Source organism: Schistosoma haematobium, chromosome 2 (genome assembly GCF_000699445.3).
Source record: "Schistosoma haematobium chromosome 2, whole genome shotgun sequence".
NCBI lineage: Eukaryota > Metazoa > Platyhelminthes > Trematoda > Strigeidida > Schistosomatidae > Schistosoma > Schistosoma haematobium.
Window position 1 is genome coordinate 16,896,255 of NC_067197.1, and position 23,223 is coordinate 16,919,477.

The 23,223-nt window shown below is 29.9% G+C and overlaps 1 protein-coding gene across 3 annotated transcripts in view; it reads right to left on the minus strand.

The window, feature by feature from the left end:
* Positions 1–23,223, minus strand: part of ECEL1_1 (endothelin converting enzyme-like 1) — a 52,431-nt gene that overhangs the window by 14,388 nt on the left and 14,820 nt on the right. For 2 of the 3 annotated variants that reach the window (XM_051214473.1, XM_051214474.1), the window contains exons 2-13: positions 17,478–17,684; positions 16,588–16,904; positions 15,539–15,607; positions 14,174–14,287; positions 12,690–12,773; positions 11,235–11,383; positions 10,158–10,261; positions 8,392–8,510; positions 7,278–7,376; positions 7,135–7,215; positions 4,277–4,377; positions 1,022–1,200 (exon numbers count right to left, since the gene is read on the minus strand). In XM_051214473.1, coding sequence (XP_051067650.1) covers positions 1,022–1,200; positions 4,277–4,377; positions 7,135–7,215; positions 7,278–7,376; positions 8,392–8,510; positions 10,158–10,261; positions 11,235–11,383; positions 12,690–12,773; positions 14,174–14,287; positions 15,539–15,607; positions 16,588–16,904; positions 17,478–17,684 — 1,623 coding nt within the window. Of the gene's footprint in view, positions 1–580; positions 976–1,021; positions 1,201–4,276; positions 4,378–7,134; positions 7,216–7,277; positions 7,377–8,391; positions 8,511–10,157; positions 10,262–11,234; positions 11,384–12,689; positions 12,774–14,173; positions 14,288–15,538; positions 15,608–16,587; positions 16,905–17,477; positions 17,685–23,223 lie in introns of those variants that run through there. The other variant, XM_051214475.1, reaches the window with a different exon arrangement.

Genomic DNA, 23,223 nt, shown 5'->3' on the forward strand with positions numbered 1-23,223 from the left:
TTCACAACCGTCGCATCCTGCTCAATGGTGATTGACAACAAAAAGCGTTACGAAGGTACAATTTCAGAGTCCTGATTAGCATAGTTCTAACTTGATGAAAGTTAGACCGATGCAACTGATGACGGATGGATAATCATACAAACTGAATGAGCTTGAAAATTTCACCTTTTGGATGCTAATTCATGTTTCAAAGTCAAGTTCAAAATTCTCTACTTAAGTTCTGTTTAGTCTGATAACCATTAAAATGTTTCAAATTAGGACAGAACAGTTACTTAATATTACTTGGTTTTTAGTTCTACCCATCTAAATTTTATAAGTGATGTGAAATATCTTCAAAACAAATTATCATCATAAACTTATCACCACTAATTGTTTTAGTTTTGTATAACCCTTTTTTTAAATTGATGAAAGTGTATTATTCTTACAAAATAGTTTAAAAAAATGTAGTGGTTGAAAATTGAAAATCATTTTTGTATCCGCCAATTATTGGATTTGATAAATAATTTTTGGTATGTATTTCTATAAAATGTGTAGTATTAATACTAAGAGTTAAAGAATGAGAAATGTTTGGTGTTCAAGAGCATTGAAATCTTTTATATGGGTAAATTAGTTTATCATAATTCTATCAAACTAAAAAAGAAACAAAATCCATTAACATAAGCTATTAACTATATTTTCTTTAAAATAGTTTGTAAATATAACGTTCTCTGTAATCAGATTGTACAACAATATTTAAATATAAATTTACTTATTATATGAACTTATTAGCAATACCCATTTTCAGATTGAAATATATAGATCTTCTGTAGAGAATTGAAAATTACCTCTCCTAGAGCTAAACATTACAATGTTGATATAAATGGATTTGACTATTTCAAAATAATATTTCTTCATATGTTCACCTTTTTGCATCTATTGAAACACATCATTACTGACCATGTCATTCACACACTTCATCACTTATATTAACCGCTTCTAATAAATGAATAGAAAATATGATATATCATTGTTATACTCTTACCATGTTGATCAAAAGCATGAGTTATTTCATGTCCAACAACCATACCAATTCCACCAAAATTTAATGATAACGGTTGTTCATGATGATATAATGGACTTTGAAGTATACCAGCAGGAAAAAATATATGATTTGAATTTTCTTTATAAAATGCATTTACAATATGAACTGGTAAAGACCATCTGTAAAGATTAATATAGATAAATAAATTAGAAAAAAACTTGTGTTAAACCTACTTGCATTTTATTTAGAACTTGTCAGCTAAATATACTTGTAATTCAATTAATTATGATTGTCATAAAGATTGAAATGTTACAGTTATCACCAAAAACTCAAAGATATTTTACAATATGCAAGTGAAATATTTATAGCCATCATATTTTTAAAGTTTTGATCTTTAATACTGTTTACGCTGTTGCACTGACTATGTACAATTACGATGTAAAGGCATTCGTAAAATTAGCCTATATGTTAAAACATGGTGATACTTGGGATTTAGCGTAAATATGCATTTTAATAAAGTCATTCTAGGTTTAACTATTTTGTCATATTCATAAGCATAAACAGTTTCACATAATTGTAAAATTTTATATTTTAGATTGATAGAGAGGATTAGACTGATCCATTTGTGTTAACAAATTAATTTCAAAAGCCAGTGACTACGTACTGCTTAGACTAAGTCCATTTTTGATATTGCTACAATTCACCGAGAACAAATTATTGCACTCGACTTTCAATCGGAGTTTATTTATGTGATTTAGTAATACTACTTGACTATCTAAACGGAAGAAGGTAGGTTGGAACGTGGACTGACGTTCATGTAGTTGAAGGATATGAGTTATTGGTTGAATCCATTTAATGAACTTAGTTCAGTATACCAATAAAGATTGGTAAATCAGAAGTTGAATATCAACGATCAGAAACGTTACCCTATAAAAATAACGGCAGGTATCCTATATGTTGAACAAGCGTACCTATCTTCTTTCAATTAGTGAACTGATCAATGCTTTTAGCTTTCAATCAGTATCTGAATCACAGATCCATAGTATCAGTAGCTCTTACATTAACAGCATGGCTCAGTAACAAATGCATAGACTTTTTATAATGAATAGGTAACATGAAATAAAAACTTATAATTTAATGGCCTAACCAATAATGATCTAGCTTTCAAACTGATAGATACGTTATTTGATTATTAACGAGAACAACAACATTTAGAAAAGATAATTCTAAGTGAATGAACATGTTTTATCGGTTTTATTTTTGATAATTCACCAGATTTTCATTATCTAATTCTTAAAATCACTTTCAGTATTTCAAAGATCTAAACTTTTGTTACTGTAAATTATATCGATTGAGAGATTACAAGTTGAACAATGCAGAATTGTTTTGAAAGAATTTATCAGTTTACATTGATGGTTCATTTTGTTAAGTCTTGAAACATGAGATTTCTGTCACAGTATACTTAAATAATTTACATTGTTAATAAGAAAACTTGATTTATCACTTCAGTAAAATACTGAATTTAAATAAAACTAAACTAGTTGCCATGGAAATAATATTCATGAATCAAGCTAGTTTATTTATAAGAATTTTTTGTAGAATAGTGATCTGTTATTTTGAAAAAAATTGTTAAATGTACGTTTTTTATATTTTTATTACATAACATGTTTATCTTTGAAAGAGAATTTTACTGTTTTTTTTCTTTTTTTTGTTTTAAATTTGAACACAACCATTCAGTTCAGTAAGATTAGTTTAATTCTACATTGTGTAAAAGTTAACATGACTGCTTTGTTGTTTAAACTAAAGTCGATGTCAAATAGTTTAAATCTGTGAGATTGAGTCAACGCCTATAAAACAAATTAGTGTAAATCAATGATAGATATTCAGTTTAGTTGAGTTAGTGATTTCAGGTCGCTTTATAACAGTCAGCATTATTCTTTAATAAGAATAAAATATACGATGAATTAATCCATAGTTTTTTTTAAGATTATGCTGAATCTTTAAACATTAGTTATCATTTACTAAATAAGGACTAATAGCAAAAGCGTATCACGGTGAATGAACAACCTGTTTTTCGATGAAAATATCTAATTAGGCATTCACTTGCGTATTTATAACTGTATTTCAAGCTTAGAAAATATCTAGGCAGAAATTCAGCCTATTATTAAATGAGATTAGTACGTTACTGACTACCATAACATTAAATATCCCTTATATAACCCGAATTAATCCATAAACCATAATTAATAACAATGAATACTATGCACAATACAAACTAGTGCGGTATATTAAACGTTAGCCATATTTGTTTGCATTTAAGTGTTTTTCAAATTAACTCATATATTTCTTTCTCAATGTGATTATTTCTTTCTAGAAAGTATTCATCACTAGATTAAATAAAAGAAAAGATCACTTTTATGTGGGTGTTTCATCTCATTATTTGATGTTTGTTTATATAATCTATTCACAATACGGTTATAAAATTGTACAGCTTCTACCATATTTCCCAATTTTATGATTAACTATATTCTTCAGAGAATTCTTTTGTCATAATCAGGTTTATTTTTATTGCTTATGGCATTTAGTTGAGTTTGCAAAGTGAAATAAACTAATTCAAACAGGCATTTTCACTAAAAACCAGAGTAGAACTTCTTACTGTGTTTAAATCATAGAATGTTCAGATCTATTACGAAAATGGTATACTAGATATTAAGACGCTATCCTTCACCTAAAATTAATTAACTCAGTTTTATTGAAACGACGGATCTATGACACTGGAACAAGAAAATAACCGACCTAGTCCTAGTCAATGTTCTTAATTAAAACGATCAATAAGAATCGCAAAACATTGGGATATAACAAATATATCATTATTTTATTATTAATAATTTCTCAAATACTCAAGCTAGAACTTGGTAATGATATTTGCAAAATGTTTTACTTGTTTTTTGGTCTACATGACTTGTGTGTGAACTACTAATCAATTATCCAAACTAAGGTAGGTTAATATGGATTAGAATCTCTTAATTGATGTTTAAAAGTCAAGTACTTTTATCACTACGTTATCATTATTAACCTGAGTGTTTGTTAGACATATTAGTAAAAATGAAATTATTTATGTCTTGTGTATAAAATAGACTCTAATACTGACTGATTGTGTAATTAAACGCAATTACTTACCATTATCATTACAGTTAAATTTGAGTAACTAACACCTATGTTTGACAAAAAGAAGACGAATAAACTCTTACTCACCTATCTGGGTCTTGGATTATCAGTTCTCGTAGAATATCAAGAAACAATGCTTCAGAACAATACAATGCATTTTCAAAATAAGTTGATTCATTCAAATCAACCTGGGAAACAGAAACAGAATAATTTTCATATCCAGTAAACTAAAATAGTTTTTTAACTGAATAAGTCAAGGTAATCATTCTTAGGTGCAACTCTAATTAAAAAAAGACAGTATAGTAAATGATTCAAGTTCGCCTTTAAAAAAAGTAATTATAAGATTAACTACAAAAATTATTGTTTCTATTATCTTACCTAATTCAGTGCATTCCGACTCTACATGTTATCGCTAAATCTATGGTGAATTTTCGCTAACACCATCTATTAGACTATAGTATTCTTCAATTCTATTCAAAATTAATGGCGTCAATTGTTCACAACCAAAGAAAAACTGTTTACTGTTAACTTTATACTCTTCGCGTATACTTGCAAGAATTTTCATGATTAGATTCATGAAGTAATGTCTCCTGATGACTTTCTCGCTCAAAAGAGATTGATTTATTCTTATATTGACTTGAATAGAACTTTATAATATCATGATACATAGAGTGCCTCTACCCATGTTTTATGGACAAAAAGTGTCTGTTCACCAATGATTTTGTGGCAACAACGGCAATTAAAAAACTATCACTCAACTGGACACTATCCAACAACCTTAACAAATTTGTATTTGATCACGTTATCTTCATTATATTATTAATGTTTTTCTATTTATAGAGGAGTGAATCGATGATCTATTTTTCATCTAGTAGCTCATATATTCGTATCCTTCTTCGGTAATTTCTGTTTGAGCAGTCAGGTCGTATCATTAACCCTCAAGCAAATAGTATGACTCGAAGGAGAACTCATAAACACGAAGTCACCGAGTTCATTAAATTAAATTTATGTTTGACAAGTAGATTCATCTAAATCTTATTTAACTGTTCTTCATTAAACTCTTCAGTTCACGGTTTTGTTTTATTGGCATTACTTTACTTGTTAAGAAAGTCAAACAATTTGTAATAAAAAGCTAAGTAGTCTTTTGAAATCTCTTTAATTTATTCTTTTTTTCATTTAACGCTTCTCAGTCAGATTAAACATCTACATTGACATTCGATATCAAAGTTAAACTGTATTAGTTTCACACAATCCAAATGGTATAGGTTTAGTGAAAACAAACTCTCAAACTAGTTTACTTATTCAATTACAGACTATTTAGTCATAGTTTTAAATCACTTTCTATCCACTTCTGTATTAACAATCGAGTAGTACATCTAGCTGAATGCATTAACCTGGACTTATTGAGTTACTAATAAAACTAATAAAGACCCTTACATTTTTAGGTAGTTTCGATTAACCAAAAAAATAAAATATTCTTTCTTTAAAATAAAAATGCATCATTTAAACAACCTAATTAATGTTACATTAAGAATAATACATACTAAATATAGAAGTATCTTAAAGCAGTATTTGAGAAAAATTTACTGTATCCTTTCCGTTTTATAAATAATGTATGCTATAAGTAGTTAGAAAATTATCGGATAAACTTTAAAGAGTACTTCTTTGATTTGATTGTTGTTAATATTAGTCTCAGCCACAATATGTGTGAATAAATTCTCATTTGTTTATACACTAGGTGAAAGGTTCAGACTAATTGACAAGCAGATTTATTTGGTTACAATTTAATAAATAAAAAATATAATTATTATTTAACGTGTAGTTTAAATAAAAGGGAATTTAAAAGAAATAATTAAAGTTTCGATGACATGATAGAATAATTATTTTGTGACAATCGGTCTTGGGAGGCAAAATCCGACCCACACGTCCGCGTCGTGCCTCCTGGATAATGAGACGAATGACTCATGAACTAACGTGAGCGGTAACCCGGGTGATGGAGATTGGGCTAATCACCCACAGATATACATAGAACAATTACATTTGAAATGGAAAACGACAAAAAAAATTTTCGAAAGTGGTGCATGTATCATATGGAGTTGCTCGTCATTGAGCAAACTCCAAAGGATTGCAGAAACAAGTATTCTAGCCCCGGTAGTTGTGCCGTGCTTTGATGTAGCTTGTTTCTCTCCAGAAGGGCCTACTAGGCTTCATCGACTTGTTTAGCTGGAAGGGGAGAGGAGGACAATCGGTCTTAATAAGTAATTTTGGCATGAAACTTCTAGGCTGATTATCTGAAAACTATGTAACAATTTATATTATTCTATAATTTAGGAATCCCAGAAAGAACCATATAAGAACCCCGGTATTAAGACAAAAGAATAATCTCGCCAGTGATCCATTTGTACTATTTCTTTTTGAAAATCTACCTCTTTAAAAAATAAAATGATGTAAAAGCTTACAGAAATTTGTAATCATAGAAACATATGATGACAATCTGAAACTATTAAAATAATTTTTTGTACATTACCTCATTTATCAAGTAAACATTTATGTACTTGGCTTCAAACAACACTTTTGGTGTAGTCTTGTGATATTAGGCAATCACTTGAATCGATTTGAGTAAAATATTAATAAAATATGTAAGCTACTGATTTAAAGATCACTGATTTATTCAGTAAGTCTCATTTATTTGAAACTAGGATAATTTAACAAACTTCCCTCAATAAACTAAATATTAATATCAAATTTGGTCAGGACAATATTAATGCTTCACGGGAACTAAATTAACAAAGATATTGAGGTACTTATGTTAAAGTATTATTTTGCCAATAAAAAGGATGTTAATTTACATACATTTTAAAGAATTACAAGGATATTAACTATAAAAATGTAAGTATATAGAACCAATCTAGTGAATGACAAAAATATCTTCATACATAACTTACAAAATATGAAAACGCCTTATTTTCTTCTGTTATATTATCAATATTTTGTGGATAGCCAACTGAAGCTTTCATTGAATCTACCTGATAGTTGAATTTTGGAAAAATATCTAAATAAATTTTACTGAACTTAATTTTTATCATACCTTTTCAATTGCTTTAAGCTTATCAGCTTCTTGCATCCATTCGACACTAGCGAAATTCTCTTTAAATGCCGTCTTAATTTCAGTTATCATTTCTGTAGCCTAAATTTTAAAATTAAATAATGACAATAAATTCCATTGCTGATATAGTGAACATGTTATTAGTACAATATAAAAGTTCAGATTCCTCTATTTTAGTATAACTATCATAATGTGACTAAAATACTGTTTTGGATTTCACTCCTAAATAAACTTCATCGAGACTATCACACAAGTTCATAGATCATTGAATTAAGTTTCGTACAAACTTTCATGTCAAGGAATCTAAAATCTTAAGAGCCATCAAGTTATTTACTTAGAGTAAAAAACTTGAAGAGACATTAATTACTTACTAAATAAAAATACAAACATCTTAACCTGAAGTAGTATTCAACACTGAGATAAAAGTTATAAATTTATTATCAACAGATTATTGCGATATGATCATTTTACCACCAATTCTAGGTCAATAAGTTTTAAAACAGTCTCATATTGAGTTCATGAGCCAATTAAAGCTAGACCACCATGGAAAACCTGGGAGCACTGGACGGCCGTTTCATCCTGTTATGGGACCTCTCAGCAGTGCGCCTTCACGACCCTGCGCTTGGGATTCAAACCCAGGACCTCCAGTTTTGCGTGCGAGCGCCCAATGGCTAGACCACTGAGCCGGCATCCAACAGTGTTAATGTCTAACTTTAACCACTCCATGAAATTGTGACACCGTTCACCATTGTCTTCAGTGAGTTACCATCCCACAACAAACCCGGTTTAACTCCACTGGTCGCTGCTTCTCACCAGAACTCCAGGAAATATCTCTTGAAGCCAGTCACTATTGAGCACATGATGAATGTTGTCAGAAAGGGGTTTTATGGAGATTGTAGTAACTGAATAGTTGAATTCATGAGTCGATTAAAGCTAGACCTCCAAACCATCATAATATACCTGGTATACACTTTTAACTTACTGATAAAGTAGCGATTAATATCGTTCAACAGTACAAACATTTTGAATCTTGTTACTAATTAAACAACGACATTACAACTAATAACACAGAAAATTTGTGTTATAATTAACTTACCGCTTCCTTACTTTTCTGATTAAATCTTTCGTGAACAAAATGTCTACCAATTACCATTCCGAATGGAACTTGTACTTCGTTAACGCACATCTGCCAGCGATCCGGATCAACTTTCAATCCTGAGGGCAGATATAAAACAGTGTAAAATATATTATTCTAGATGTTATTCTGCTGTTGGATTTGATGATTTACAGATAAATGAAAGGAATTTTGTTTGAACCTCTATCATTTAAGGTGTATGAAAATAATGTTTAAAGAACTAGGATCTGTAAATTTATCCGTTATTAAACTGACAATCCACTCTAAGTTATGGACTATCATAGAGAAAACAGACAAATTGGATTTCTAAACATGGTGAAAAATCTTTTCTACCATATTGAGTTCAAATAAGAGGGTATGGGGTTGTGGATATTGCTGGAGTTAAATGCCAACACCGTTTGATGCCAGCCTAGTGGTTTGGAAGTGAAGCATTCTTGAGTGATATCGATGGTCCTGAGTTCGGTTGCCATGAGAGGGCTCGTGGATGTACATTGCTGAGGAGTACTACACCAGGACGAAACCGTCGTCCAGTGTTCCCAGGTTTCCAGTGGTTGTATGACTTAAATGGGGTCATGTTTTCAACGAAATGAGATAATAATCAGGCTTTATTCAAATATACAGTAATATTTAAATGCATATATACTAAAAATACAAAACTAATCAAGACTATTTGTGAGTCAGTCGTAAAAATGAAAAAATATTGCACAACTTTTTATAGTAAGTAAAAAGTATGTAACAGTCACAGTAGTAAATATAGGAATAACAAATAGCATGAAAACAAACAAATATACTGATAAAGGAAGTAGGTCAAAGCTAGAAAAATAAGGCTATTAAAATAATCATGATAAAAAGTTACGTAATTAAAAGTGTGTGGATAGTAGTAAAGATGACATCGTAAGTTAGACAAAAGAGGAGTGCTGGTTTGAATGAACTAAACAGATTATGTGGATGGAATAAAATCAATATTGAACAACACTACTAAATTACTAATCTTAGCAAAAGTCAGTATGCAAATGTGGAGGCAGAGGAATCATTAATTAATTCCTTTGAAGAACTGAACTTAAAATAGGTAACTACTGCAACTATTCATTATATATATTCTAGTGCGAGACTAAAGGTTTCGCGTTTGATTCCAGGCTGCATGTTCATGAATACACAGCCTTGTGAAACTCCATACTAGGACGTAGCGGTCGTCCAGCAGTTTAACGCTTAGAATGGTTGTCTAACTTGGATCTGTTTATGATTTCAGTGAAAAGAACATTATTATTCACTTATATGTGCTGCTTTAAATTACAATTTGGGAAATTTTATTATGATAAGGATTTCTACTAAGGTTTCTAATCATGCTTCCTGAAAATTACCACCAAATCTGGCATTCTTCACATATGCACTTTTAAGTGAACTAGTAGACATGAAGTCATATTCAGGATGGTAGAAATTTTGGTTGAACTACATCAGTCTTGCAAATTTATATCATTACCTGATCTGTTACACCATAGACAGCTTTTCCCTTGATTTGTAGCACTTTATTTAGCATTTTATGTTTCCAAACCCTACATGAATTCACTTTAACGACGAAAGCAAATGTGCCAAATAATTTATTCAGTGTGAAAGTATGACAAATATCAAAAACGCCTCATGTTTGAAATAAAATTAAACAATAATCTGTACTGACGATAGTTTTTTGATTACTTTTTAAATAAATAAAAAACATCATCGTTATCTACCTAGTTCTGCTTCTCTGTATTCTTCCAACATTTCATTAACTTCTTTTGGCATACGTGGGACTGTTCTCCACATAAAATTCCATACAGCAGTATTGTGTAAAGTTCTATATAACAATTTACGTGGAATATATATTATTCATAATTACTCATTTCATAAAGACTAGGTTTCAAAATTTCTATAATATGTTTGGTTAAATGTCTATAATTATCAATCAGTTCTTGTTTGACTGTAAACACTTAATTTTACCATCACAAATGATCATATCATAATTACTATCATGAACAATATGCTTACTCGAAAAGTATAACTTATTGACCAAACTTCTGATAAAATTTTATTATACTAATAAGATATTTAAGTTTTGTTGTCGATTAAAAAAAGTACTTCAGATGAAGTCATAGATAAATTACTTTCAAACTTTAAAGGATGTTCTTATTTTATTCAAAACATTTCTTATCCTGAGTTAAAATGTTGAAAATCCTAAGGAGTTATATTTTTCTGCTGCTTTGTGGTCTCATATTTATCTTCATAAAACACCCACATAATCATTTTGCTTTTCAGGAGAAAATTAAACTGGAAGAAGCTACATCTAGTGAATAAGCAGGGTGATTTAGTGTGGTGGTTGAATCGCACTTAAGTTTTTAAAACATTATTTAACTGACTTCATTTCGCGTATGTAACAAAGAGACTGGGAAAGTTAAAAATATCATTCAATGATGTCCCAGAATAGGACAAAACGGCCATCCAGTGCTTCCAGGTTTTTCCTGGTGGTCTAGCTTCAATTGACTCATGATCTCAACTATTAAAAATAAATTATTAGATATAAACTGATTCAACGTAATCGGTTGATTATTAATATTACTAATAACCCAGTTTACATACTTATTTGATATATCTTATGTAATTCATTAAAATTAGGCAATTCATTAAATTACACATGGTTAACTTAAATTAAATCATCAACAAGAAATTTATTCAAAATATTTAATTAAGCTATAAAATTAATTAATCTCAATCACAACCAATGGATAACAAATCTTTCTTTCCTATTTTAATAATATCTTTGGTAAACATACCGAATACCGTCCTCTGTTTTCAAATATTCTTCATATAAAGCACATCGTTCTCTGAAGAATGTACGATCATGTAATGCGATCACTTGATCTTGAGAAAGCTTGAAGTTTAGTGGTGCATATATATAGTCAAATAATTTCGTCCAATTAAGCTATTGAATAATAAATGAAAGTGTAAAGAAATTTGAAGACAAATCGTATAGCCATCATTCTCAATTAGTGAGATACTATGATCAATGTAAATTAATTTGAGTACGTTAGACGATGATTGATCAGTTGTACGCTAATTTTGGCAAATTCTAGGTCTATGTGTTGAATAGCAAAGTTTATTTATTATAGTTTTCCATGGACTCATGTATATCTACATGTTATCTTTGGAAATTATTTAATGGAAATATTTTCACTACTCCCAATGGTCTGGGAAATTTTTGGAGACTAAATTAAACGCCTTCAGAGAGATTACTGTAAAATAGCTACTACTTTAATTAAATATTTTCCTATCAGATTTTTATCTATTAAAACTCTATTGTAAATGACATTTTTGATAAACACACAATTTAGGTGATAAAAAGTCACCATTATTTTCATTCTCTTAATCTGGATGCAATATTGACAAAAGAAATTTACTGCAAGCGCTTATATACTTGCCATGTCCAGTCACATAATCTATATGAAATGGAAGATAAGGTCTAAGTAATAATAACTTCTCTTCAACCAGAGAACTTCATGGTTTATCAACACATCTCATTCACCCACAAAAAAATTCTGTATTAAATTCTAGGTTATTTCAATAGGATATGGTTTGTATTATCACATCAAGATAGAATACTTTACTTAAATTTATCTAAAGGATTGTAAAAATGTAAATAGATGTGACAGGAGGATAAACCTCAGACTACAATAATAAAAATGCACTAACTAATAAACAATCAGGTGAGACTATAACTTATAGACGACCTTTGGACGATGCTGAAGAGACCTTGAGACTGTCTACCTAATAATCATAACCAAATGAGGGTTATAAACCAATGGGAGGAAATAGAATTATGGTTTTCAGTAGATAGTCAAGGATAGGAATTAGATTTAGGGTTTTCATCACGAACTGACATCAGCTATAATGTCAAAACTCCATTCTGCCAACTGGATGAATGAATTTCGCGTCAAAATCCTGGACCTCTTATCTTATACCCGATTGGTTCGTCCATAAATTGTAGTCTCGCCAGCAATCATTATATTACTAAAATGCTCGAATCTAAGAAAATTATTTCCAGGGAGATATTGACAACAAACATATAAGATATCCAATTTATAGCTACATTTCCATAAACAACTGTACAAAAAATATTATTTTTTCACCCTGTATAAATTAGATTACAGAATTAGATTTCGCTTCACTATCTTTAATATTTACATAAACTAATTATAATATGGATTAACTCATATATAATTAAAACTGACCACAGGACAAATAGAAGATAAATTTTGTAGAGTAACAAGTTCGTAGTTTTTCTCCGGGTCTCTTTCGCTACGGTCTTCAGTTCTCTGTTAAGATAAGTAAATTAGGAAAAACAATTAATTGTAATGTAAATTTACGAAATACTAACAGGATACGCTTGATCATTTTTTATGTAGGACAGTAGATTTTTATGGCTTCACCACGATATTAACGAAAATCCCTGTTCATTATTTGATGTAGCGAGCATATCTGGCTTAATTATTGGATAATATCACTGAAAATTCCATAAACTAAATGCATATTAGCAATCAGAGAGTTTTGAGTTACATTGACTGAAGAAATTCAAATCATAGCTGAACACTTCGGAAATAGTGGAAGGAGTTATTTATTTGTTTCTTGTTTATTTTAATCGTTTCGGAAAGATTATGTACTCGATATAATGAAGAAAACTTCTGTAATAATGTTAATTTATAAACACACAAGATTTGTGCTGCAAGTGATTAGGAATGTATAATCTCTTTTCATCAACTGTTCAACACAAACAGAATGTCATTTAGGACGACATAAGATTGGTAATTTCATCGTTCCGTCAAAACTTAATCAACAGTGCAACAACATGGATTAAAGAAAATATCTAGACAAATAACATCATAAATAAGAATTTGAACTTCTGAGCTTGATAAACTGTCAAAAGGTACGTATAATTCATGGTGTACTATAGAAAAAGGAATCTTGCTTAGAAAAGTAAATCATCTTTAGATTATGTAAGATAGTTCGAAAACCTAATATAAATTATTGTCAATGTATAACAAAAATGATCTTAGAATCAAGCTCATCTCTACAAACGAACTACTTAAACGAACAGTTAATAGAAAGTTTGGAATCAAGTCGAAATCAAATCTATTTAATCATTCTTTAAGACAGATATTTGACATGTTGGAAAACATGGTATTGTTATCATTTATACGATTCAAATAGTTCAACTTGAGATATTCCTCCCGAGTTAATAATTTTATGTAATAAAATGTAGGAAAATTAAAATGGATGAACTCAAAGAGCAATATAAAGGGAGTATTATGCCTTATCTAGAGCATATACGATGAGACGAAAATTTTTTTTTCAGCAGAACCAACTGAAAACATATGTAGTTGAAACGTATGGCTGCATTCCGAAATAATTTATGTCCCCTTACATTTTCAGATAATCTTCTAAACCATGTTCTAATAAACAAGACACTGATGTAGAAATTTCTCATGATTACTTCAAAAGCAAATATTGCCAAAAAAAATTCAGTCTTAGCACTAAATCGTTTAATTATAAAGTTCTTAATGTCACTCTTAAATGACCTTAGGTGCTACTGTAGACAACAATATTAGCCACATAGCAAATAGACTCTAATCGATTTGTACTCACTGGAACAAACAAGCAACAACCATAAAATATTCTTACTATAAGTAAAACAACAAAAAACTTAAAAAGCACTTACCAATGCAATCTGTTTTTCGAATTCATAAATTTTATCTACATCATGTAACGACGAGTTTGGCACTCCTAACAAGAGGGAATAATTCCGCATAAATCGACGAAATGCTTCAGTTTTCTAAAGGAACAAAATGTATACAGAAGAGCCAACGTTTAATAGTGTTTATATATTAAATGTCAAGAAAATTCATGACAATAGTGCCAGTGTGTAGTGTACATTGATACGATGTTTGAAGTAAATGACAAATACTTCGGACATTACAACCCGCTTTGTTTATCTTTATAATATATTGAAAATCTCTTCCTGTTTATATTTGTTTATTTGATCCCCACTATCAGAGTACTTTTTGAACATAATTGGAGATTTCCATTTCAATAATTAAGACCATCACTAATGGTCATTTTGCTACATATGCCTAATTCTCTTTATATTCGGCAGATAGAAAACATTTATATAGAAGCGGTATATCACAGAACAAAATGATATTCATCTGAAGAGTGTTCTCTCAGTATGGCTGATGAACTTCCATGGAAATATTCTTTTTCTTAACTCTACTCCTTTTGTCCAAATTATCTCTAGAAGTTCTCAGAAGTCAGGTTCTTCAGCTGATTCATCATTCCAAACTTTGATAAAATCGTATGTACAAACGATTTTCGCAGTAGCTTTTCAAAGTTAGTCACCTAACTAGCAAGTCGATATTTAAAAAAAACAGGGGTCAACATACTTTAGAGATTTTAATCAATAAGGAATACTGATTGTAGTTGTATCCTTGTGAAAATCCTGCTCGCACTAAAACCGTTAATCCATTTTAAAAGAGTTGCATTCTTCAACATGACATATGTGCCTAAACGGAGCTAATTATTTCATAAAACCTCTAAGAGATTAATAATAGGCCATACCCAATGATCTTAACAACTTGGTTTCCATATCTGTTAGATAGATCATATATTTACTCACAACAATATATCAAAATGACACATTGATAATGAAATTTTATGCTACAATGTATAAAAGTGAACAGTTTAACTGTCCTATCAAGATGAATTGTAAGAAATATTTTCTGAAGTATAAGATGAATCATTTCACACTAATCTAAGGAATTCAAATAATCTATGTCATTGTGTACAATACAACATATGGAAGAACAATTCTAAGTATCACTATACAAAAATACATCCTTCAGCAAGACCACATAATCATATGTGTTAAACAGTCATTGTAAACAAAAAAAATTCTAGAACAAATTTCTTATAAACCCACATTCGTAAATTGTTCTATAATCTGAAGTATAGTAAATTAGTTACTTCATTAATACTGGACACATATTTATTTATACTAATGTAAAGTAATTAGAAAACACAAACTCACTTTTGAATAAGCTGGATAGGAATCGTTTACATAATATTCTCTTTGTAAACTAAGATATCCTTCTGTAAGCTTGAAAATAAAATAACACACTTATTATTTATCACACTATACATCTAATTTGAATTATGATATGGTGAGAAAACTTTCGTTGAACATTTCAAAGCTTATAAATTATAATAAGTAACTACTTTAGAAGTTTTGATTTGTTGCCAACTATTTCTTTTGTATATCGTCAAACTAACTATGTAGTATGATAAATGTTTTCTGATAAGATATGTAGGTATTTGGATTGATGTCAACAGAAGAACAATGGTAAGCTAGAGGATACTTAACAACTGTTTCGTCCTTGTTTCAAACTATTTAGCAATACAATCTCATGATATCACACAAAAAATATATCCATTATATTTCGATCTCACGACTAGAATAACATTCTTTGAGAAATATTCACAAACTAGTTTTAATGATGTTTGAGGTAAGTACCAAACATTATTGCAAATAAATTGGTTTCCCATAAATCGTCATCAAATTTTAAAAAAAAACGTATTCTGTTTCTTTATAGTTTTATCATGATAGATTTCGAATGTTTTTACTTCTTACTTAATACTTCAGATATCTATATTGTCCTTTATACTGAACATTAGACTCTCCACAATTTATTGGGCTAAAATTATATTGAAACATTGAGCGGCTAAGCAATATATCTTTGTAAATTGCATCTGATCCAAAATATATCGAATAACAGCATCAGTTCAGTCAGTGTCCCATGTTTTATGTTGCATAAATGTGAAAGTATGATCAAATATCGTAGTGTTAGTTAAGGAAGTTAAAAGTGATCCTTCTGCTGGATAGAATCTAGGTTTCATCAAGAAAATGTTAGCTACAATTTTTCATTACTATAGCTTAACAAAGATGAATACAGTACACGATACCAAGTTTAGTTATGGCGTCCATCTGAGTTCCAAAATGAACTAATTACAATAATCAACTGTTCATAAAGACAATAATTAACCTATGCCTCAATAAAAGCATATAGAAATTCTACTTACATCTATTACAAATCGAGAGGAGTTCATCTGATCTTGTCCAACTAAAATACGGCATAATGGTGTTGCACCTAAATACTTCAACAGAGGTAAATACATATCTGTTAAATCAAATGTGCCAGGACGAAAAAGATTAGCATTTTGTTCCCCGGCTGCTGGATTCCCAATCGGAAGTAATAACCAACCATTAAATATTTTTTTAATATAATCATAAAGAGGTGTCAATCTTCGACTTTCAATAACAGATTCATTCATACATGAATTATAGTATATTTGTGCCAAAGTGAAACCACGACTAGTGTCTGTATGCGAACGATTTTCTATAAAACATATAATAAGGAATAATTATCATATGGATAAGAAACATAATATTAAATAATACAATGATCAACTGATCAAGTTTTTTATTATCACAACAAATAGATCGTCCAAAACTTTATGATTAAACTGAATAAATGTTAGGAATGGTAGGAAACTCAAGCAAGTATGATGAATGCAATTAATCGCTACTGAAAGCTGAATCACTAATGACGAATAATGTTAGAAGGCAGAACAACATGCTATATGTTCTAATATTTAATTAACAGAATAATGATTTGAACCCAAGACGAAATCTGATATCAGAATCGCTCTGAATTGACTTTTTGATAACTTGAAGGTCCTTAGCTGGTACACATAGCTCATTAAATAAATAACTTTCAGTACAACTAAATGACTAAATACAGCCTATGTTATCTTATCTCCAAACGTTTACTCAAGTAAAATGAGTTTTCAGTTTTGTTTGTAGCAGTGACCATGTACAAAGAAAAACTAAATAAAGCTATTATAAATTTTTTGAGAATCCTTCATTCACAGTTTCCTGAATAAAATGATTTAGAATACCTTTTACTTACCAAGTAGTTCTTTGGTAAAATGCTCGTCATATTTGGATAGTTTACGCATTACAGACCAAGAATTATGACCTTGTGGTATATAATTATGCTTTATCCACCCATTGCAGGAATATGCAAAGAAATCATCACAAGGTGATACACTTGTATCCATATTGCTAAGAATTTCTGCAGCAACTTTGATACATGTAGGTTCTAAACAAGGGTTAACTGTAAATAGCAGAAAAAAGTCAGTTATCACTTTGAAATAATAAAGACTATTATTTGGATAGTTAACGTATTAAGAGACAACATTATACAGATAAGTTAAGTGTTTCTTCTCAATACAAGTTATTTTCTCATGTAAGCTACCTACTAGGTATTGATGATAATAACTTAGCTAAACATGAGAAATCTCAAAAATGGTAATAGAAGAAAAGCATCTAGCAATTTGAATTATATCGGCTATTGTGCCTCGATGTATATTGAGTGAGAAACTCGAGAGCTTCAAAGATGTAAGTCTATTCTTTTGTCAATAAAATTTATTAGAATGGATAACTTAATGATTAAAATCAATAATTTATCCAGTTGTTTACTACCTGGTATTTGCAGATTCAAAAATGTTCATTCGAACTATAGACTGTTTAAAGTGTTTACTTCTCGGCCAGATAGATAAATAAGCTAGTCCCCCATACAGTACTAGGCTAACAAACAAACCTACATTTAGGCAGTATCACAACATGGCACTAGTCTTATAAATCAGTCAGTGACTATTAATCATAGTTATTTGAAAAGGTACACACTTTTTTAATAGATTCTTTGTAATCAAATAATCGGTAATTGGAGATCCAAAAAGATATAACTCAAAATTTGTAACAGTAAAGTAGATTCATTTATGCGTCAGTTTTCCTTGAAAATTTAGAATATGATGCTAGTCTTCTGAACTTATTTTTTTTTCCCAAGTCGTTTCTTTTGTTTTTTGAGTTTGCTCTTACATAAGGGTAGTAAAGTATGGCGGTAATAATAGTAATAATAATAATAATAGTAAAAATTACACAGGCGTTATTCAATACTATTGTTATTATCAAACTGCATCGGCTTTCATACAGCAAATCACAAGCGTAAAATCGCGATAACCTAAAAGATGAAAGTTTTTCAAATTTTTAATCCTCTTTTTTTTCTGTAAATAACTCTTTAAAAAGTGAAAACGTTTCAAGCAGTATTTTCTATAATTAAGAATTAAGTTGTTAAAGATTAGCACATAAGCTAAAATAACTGGGTAGAATTTATAACCTGAATATTGTAATATATAAAATATAACTACCTAGTGAATTATTATTTCTTTAAGTTGTGAACATGAAACAATGTTTAATATTTCATTAGCAACTAACTTGGTCAACAGTCTTCTGATAATGACTTTTTTATAATAAGAAGTAAATCAACTAAAATAAATGGATACATCTTTTAAATGTATAAATTACTGTTCAAGATAAGACGTAGCAATGTAATTAATACCTTTGATTGTAATCATAAAATAATATGAATTTCAAACCAACACTTAGTATAACTCTCTACACTATCAAATCAATTTCAAAGGGTAGACATTAAACAGAAACCCTAGAGTATTACATTGTTTTTTTGACTATCTGTAATGATTGAACTTAAAGTATATCGTGAAGAAACTTCAAAAGTATCAACATGAAACTTTTAAATACTTTAGTTAACATCATTAAGTCTGGATCTAATGCATTTCTTCACTCATAACACATGGAATATTTTATAAGATGAAAACTGTGAAGATACATTTAATGACTATTTCAGGGTTTTATTACCGATTTATGATTAATTTGTGTCATTGAAAGTTATTCGTTAAGATTACCAATATGAATAGAAACAAAGCGAATTTAAAACTGTCAATTGAAACGGGATAGATCGTCAATATAAAAAATCTCCGGTATTTATTTGCATAATTTTACTTCAGTGTTAAGAAATAACAAAAAAATGAGTTCATAAACGGATGGAATTGCTAGTTGTTCATTTTATCAACTTCCATTTTACAGAATAAACATATTTAACCAATAATTTGAAATTTTAGATTCCACTTAATTCAGTTAAACAGAAATATTGGCTAGTTTGATTAATTTTACGATTGTTCATTGTTAATAGTTATGATCCCGTCATTATGTGACAGTCAAGTTTTTCCAAAAACTTTAAAGCTGTGCACTTGTTTAACAATTATAAAGTTAGAAGCTTTAGTGAGTTTTAGGCTACATCTTGTTTGCACTTCCATGGTATAGGTAGTAGAATTGTCGGCGGAATTAAAATTTATGAACCAACCAATCAGGTTTAGGATAACAGGTCTTAGGTTTTAGCGTGAAATTCATTCATTCATTTGGTAAAAGAGCGTTTTGGGATTTTAGCTGATGTCAGTTAGTGATGAAAACAATTCCTAACCCTAACCATCAATTATAAATCAATAATCCATATTCTTTATACGGGTTTATAATTCTCATTTAGCCCTGGTGAGTAGGTGGACATTCTCAAGGCCACTTTAATGTTGCTAAAAGGTCGTTCATAAATTATAGTCTCACCGAATTGTCTAATCAATAGAATTAATAGTGTTAATCTGCAGAACCGATTTTTAAAACTACATTGTTGCATAAGTTACATAAGTCAAAACCATCTAAAATCATTCTCTCAAATAATGCCTTTTTTCTCATACATAGTGATATAATTTATCACAAATCACGTCGTTAATATTTAATTTTGTTGTCCCAAGAAATTCAATTACAAACATGTGATATGTTTTTTAACTCTTCCTTAAAGGATTCAGTCGGATTTTGTTATGTTAAGACTTTTGAATAGAAATAATTTTATGTTTGCTTGTTTTGCAAAATTACATTCCTCTTAACGTTAGACAATCCATAGTAAGAAGTACAGAGTCATTTAGAAACACCGTTAGATGTCGAAAATACATCTTTCTGTGACAAATTGTAAATTTATCAAGATATTTCTAATGAAATAAAATGATTAAAATGAATGTATTGAGATACGATTAAAAGCAGTCACCATTATATAATATTAAAAATCTTTCAGCGTAGCAAATTATATTTCTTGGTTCTGTCGCGTACGCCGAAAGCATACGAAAAAATGGCTCAATGATACTATAACTACATATTTAAAAAAATAGACAACTTGTCACTAATAGTAGAAGATTTAGCATCAATATGCGTCGGCCTGTGTAGTAGTATTAATAGATATAAAGTAATAAGCGTGAGAAATATGGTTCACAGAGAAGACAACGAAAAATGAGAAGTATGTGAAAATTCTATGTTCAGTATTTCAGTAAAGGTAAAAAATCAACTGAATGTGTCTGGGTGATGAAGGAAACTTTAAGGTCATTACTTATGAGTATTTCAACTATGATGTATACACCTACTAACATGCCGAAAATAAGGAGATCATGTGAAATGCGTTTCTGAGCACTTTCTAGAGAAAAATGTGAATTAGAGTTGTCAAAGTCTGTAACAGTATGATCGTGCATCGTTTAATGAATGCTAGTCATGAAAAATAATCGTTAGATAAACTAATGCAAAGTCACAGTGTTTTACTTACTTAAAAAAAACCTAAAACATATCCATGAAACCAGAAAATAATTGTGAAATTACCGCTCCCATAAATAATTTAAGTTTTTTGTTTACTCATTAGCAAACTTATTTAATACCCCAGTCATCTTGAATAGGTGGATCGATTGAAGTTAAATTTTAAAAACCGTTGAATGGCGACTGATTGATCTAGAGGTTAAGCATACGCGCAAGACTGAATGTCCTGGGTTTGCGCCTTACGTGAAGGGTTATGGATGCACACTGTTGAGAATTTCTATGCTAGGTAAAAATGGTCACCCAGTGTTCCCAGGTTTTTGGTGGTAGTCTAACTTAGATCACCTCTTGGTTTCAATGAAAAATCTCGAGTACTTCTGCTCTCATCCTAAGTTTTTTCTGAACCTGTGTAAATTGTTCACTATCCTCAACGATTTATTACGTAATCTGTAGTGTTACCCTGTTGCTCATTTTCAAAGTCTTTTCAAAATGTTCTATACATATACATAAATTCAGTGATATCCTTTATTATATTTTAAGTATTCAATGTAAACTTGTTTGATAATGAAACACTGTTATTCTTTAACATAATATATTTTATCAGTTCAATTAAGACAATAAGCAGCTGACAACAATCTACAAAATAAATTGGATTTATTACAATTTAGCCATATCTACTATTCTTCCATTACAATGCAAACCTATAATTAAAATGTAGAAAATTTATATCCTATTTCTAAATACTATACAGGTCTTTAAGCAAAATATTGTTATTTAGCCTAATGGTTTGCGGCAATATGTTCAAGTTAAAAATTATCTTTATCACAAACTGATATCGTCCGAAAATAGAATTTCATAATTTGGGAGGATTGAAAAATGCTTTTTTACGACAATGAGACTTTCGGGCAGTTAATGTTAATCTGAAGAGAAACTTATCCTCATAAAGTTATTGTTACTTTCATTGAATGAGAAATATAAAAAACCCAGAATTAAGTATATTGTTTAGATTGAATGAGCTGTTTCCTTATAATAACTAAAAAAACTAACTGCGGTTCTATTATTTCTTCATTGATTAACGCACATATAAACAGTATTGCTTCTTAAATATATGAGTATTTTACTACAGTGGAGGTGAACTACCAAACCGTGTCTTTTTCGTGTTTATGGCCCCCCGTATGGACATAGAACGCTCATACATCACGTTAGACTAACACATAGTCCAACTGGTTAAATAGAAATAACTAATTCCTAAATATTGTTAATACTTAGTAAAACCACATTCACATATTAGTGGTGGACATAAAACGCTCCTTTGAAGTACTTAGCATGAGTAGAACCTTATAAGATATCATACATTGCTGATGACGAGTATTAACCTAGAACGGAAGATATATTCAGTAGATTCCAGCTGCCTATAATTCTACAACTGATCCCAAAAGGCAATGCAAAGACTTTTTCAAATCAAAACACTCTTCAAATATACTACAGGGAAAATTTTCATATTATGAAAACCAGTCCAGATTAAAACATTTCTCCGAGGTGAGCTTAATTAGGAATCCCTTAACAGTTGTTAATGGTTCATATAAGCACTTATTTAAACCCATTAATGCGGTACGAAATAGAATTATAAACCCAAGAAACATTGAAAAACAACAGTTCTTTTATTTTGAATATCGCTTACGCTAAAGGTCGTCGTTTGAAGTCCGGGGAAAGATAGAATAAATTTTCTTGAAAATTATTATTAGTGGTGCTTTTTACTTCAATATAAATATTATTATAGAGATATATAAATATACTGCAAATATTATTCGTTGGCTTACCAAGAATAATAAGCTTTAATTTTGCAAGGGGTTTTCAAAATAAAAGTAGTTTTAATATAGCGCCTACAAACGATTACCATGAAGACGTTAAAGATCTGTTCTACGATAGGCTGTAGTCGATCATTGAGAAATGTCTAACAAAGGACCTGACCATTCTGATGGGAGTCCTAAATGCCAACGTTGAAATGGACAACATCAAACATGAAGACACCATGGGACAACATGGACTAGGAGAAAGGCATGAAACAAGGTGAGAGATTTGCAAACCTATGTGCCTTGAACAAACCTGCCATAAGCGGTACTATATTCCCACATAAACGCATACACATAGCCACATGGATTTCACCGGAT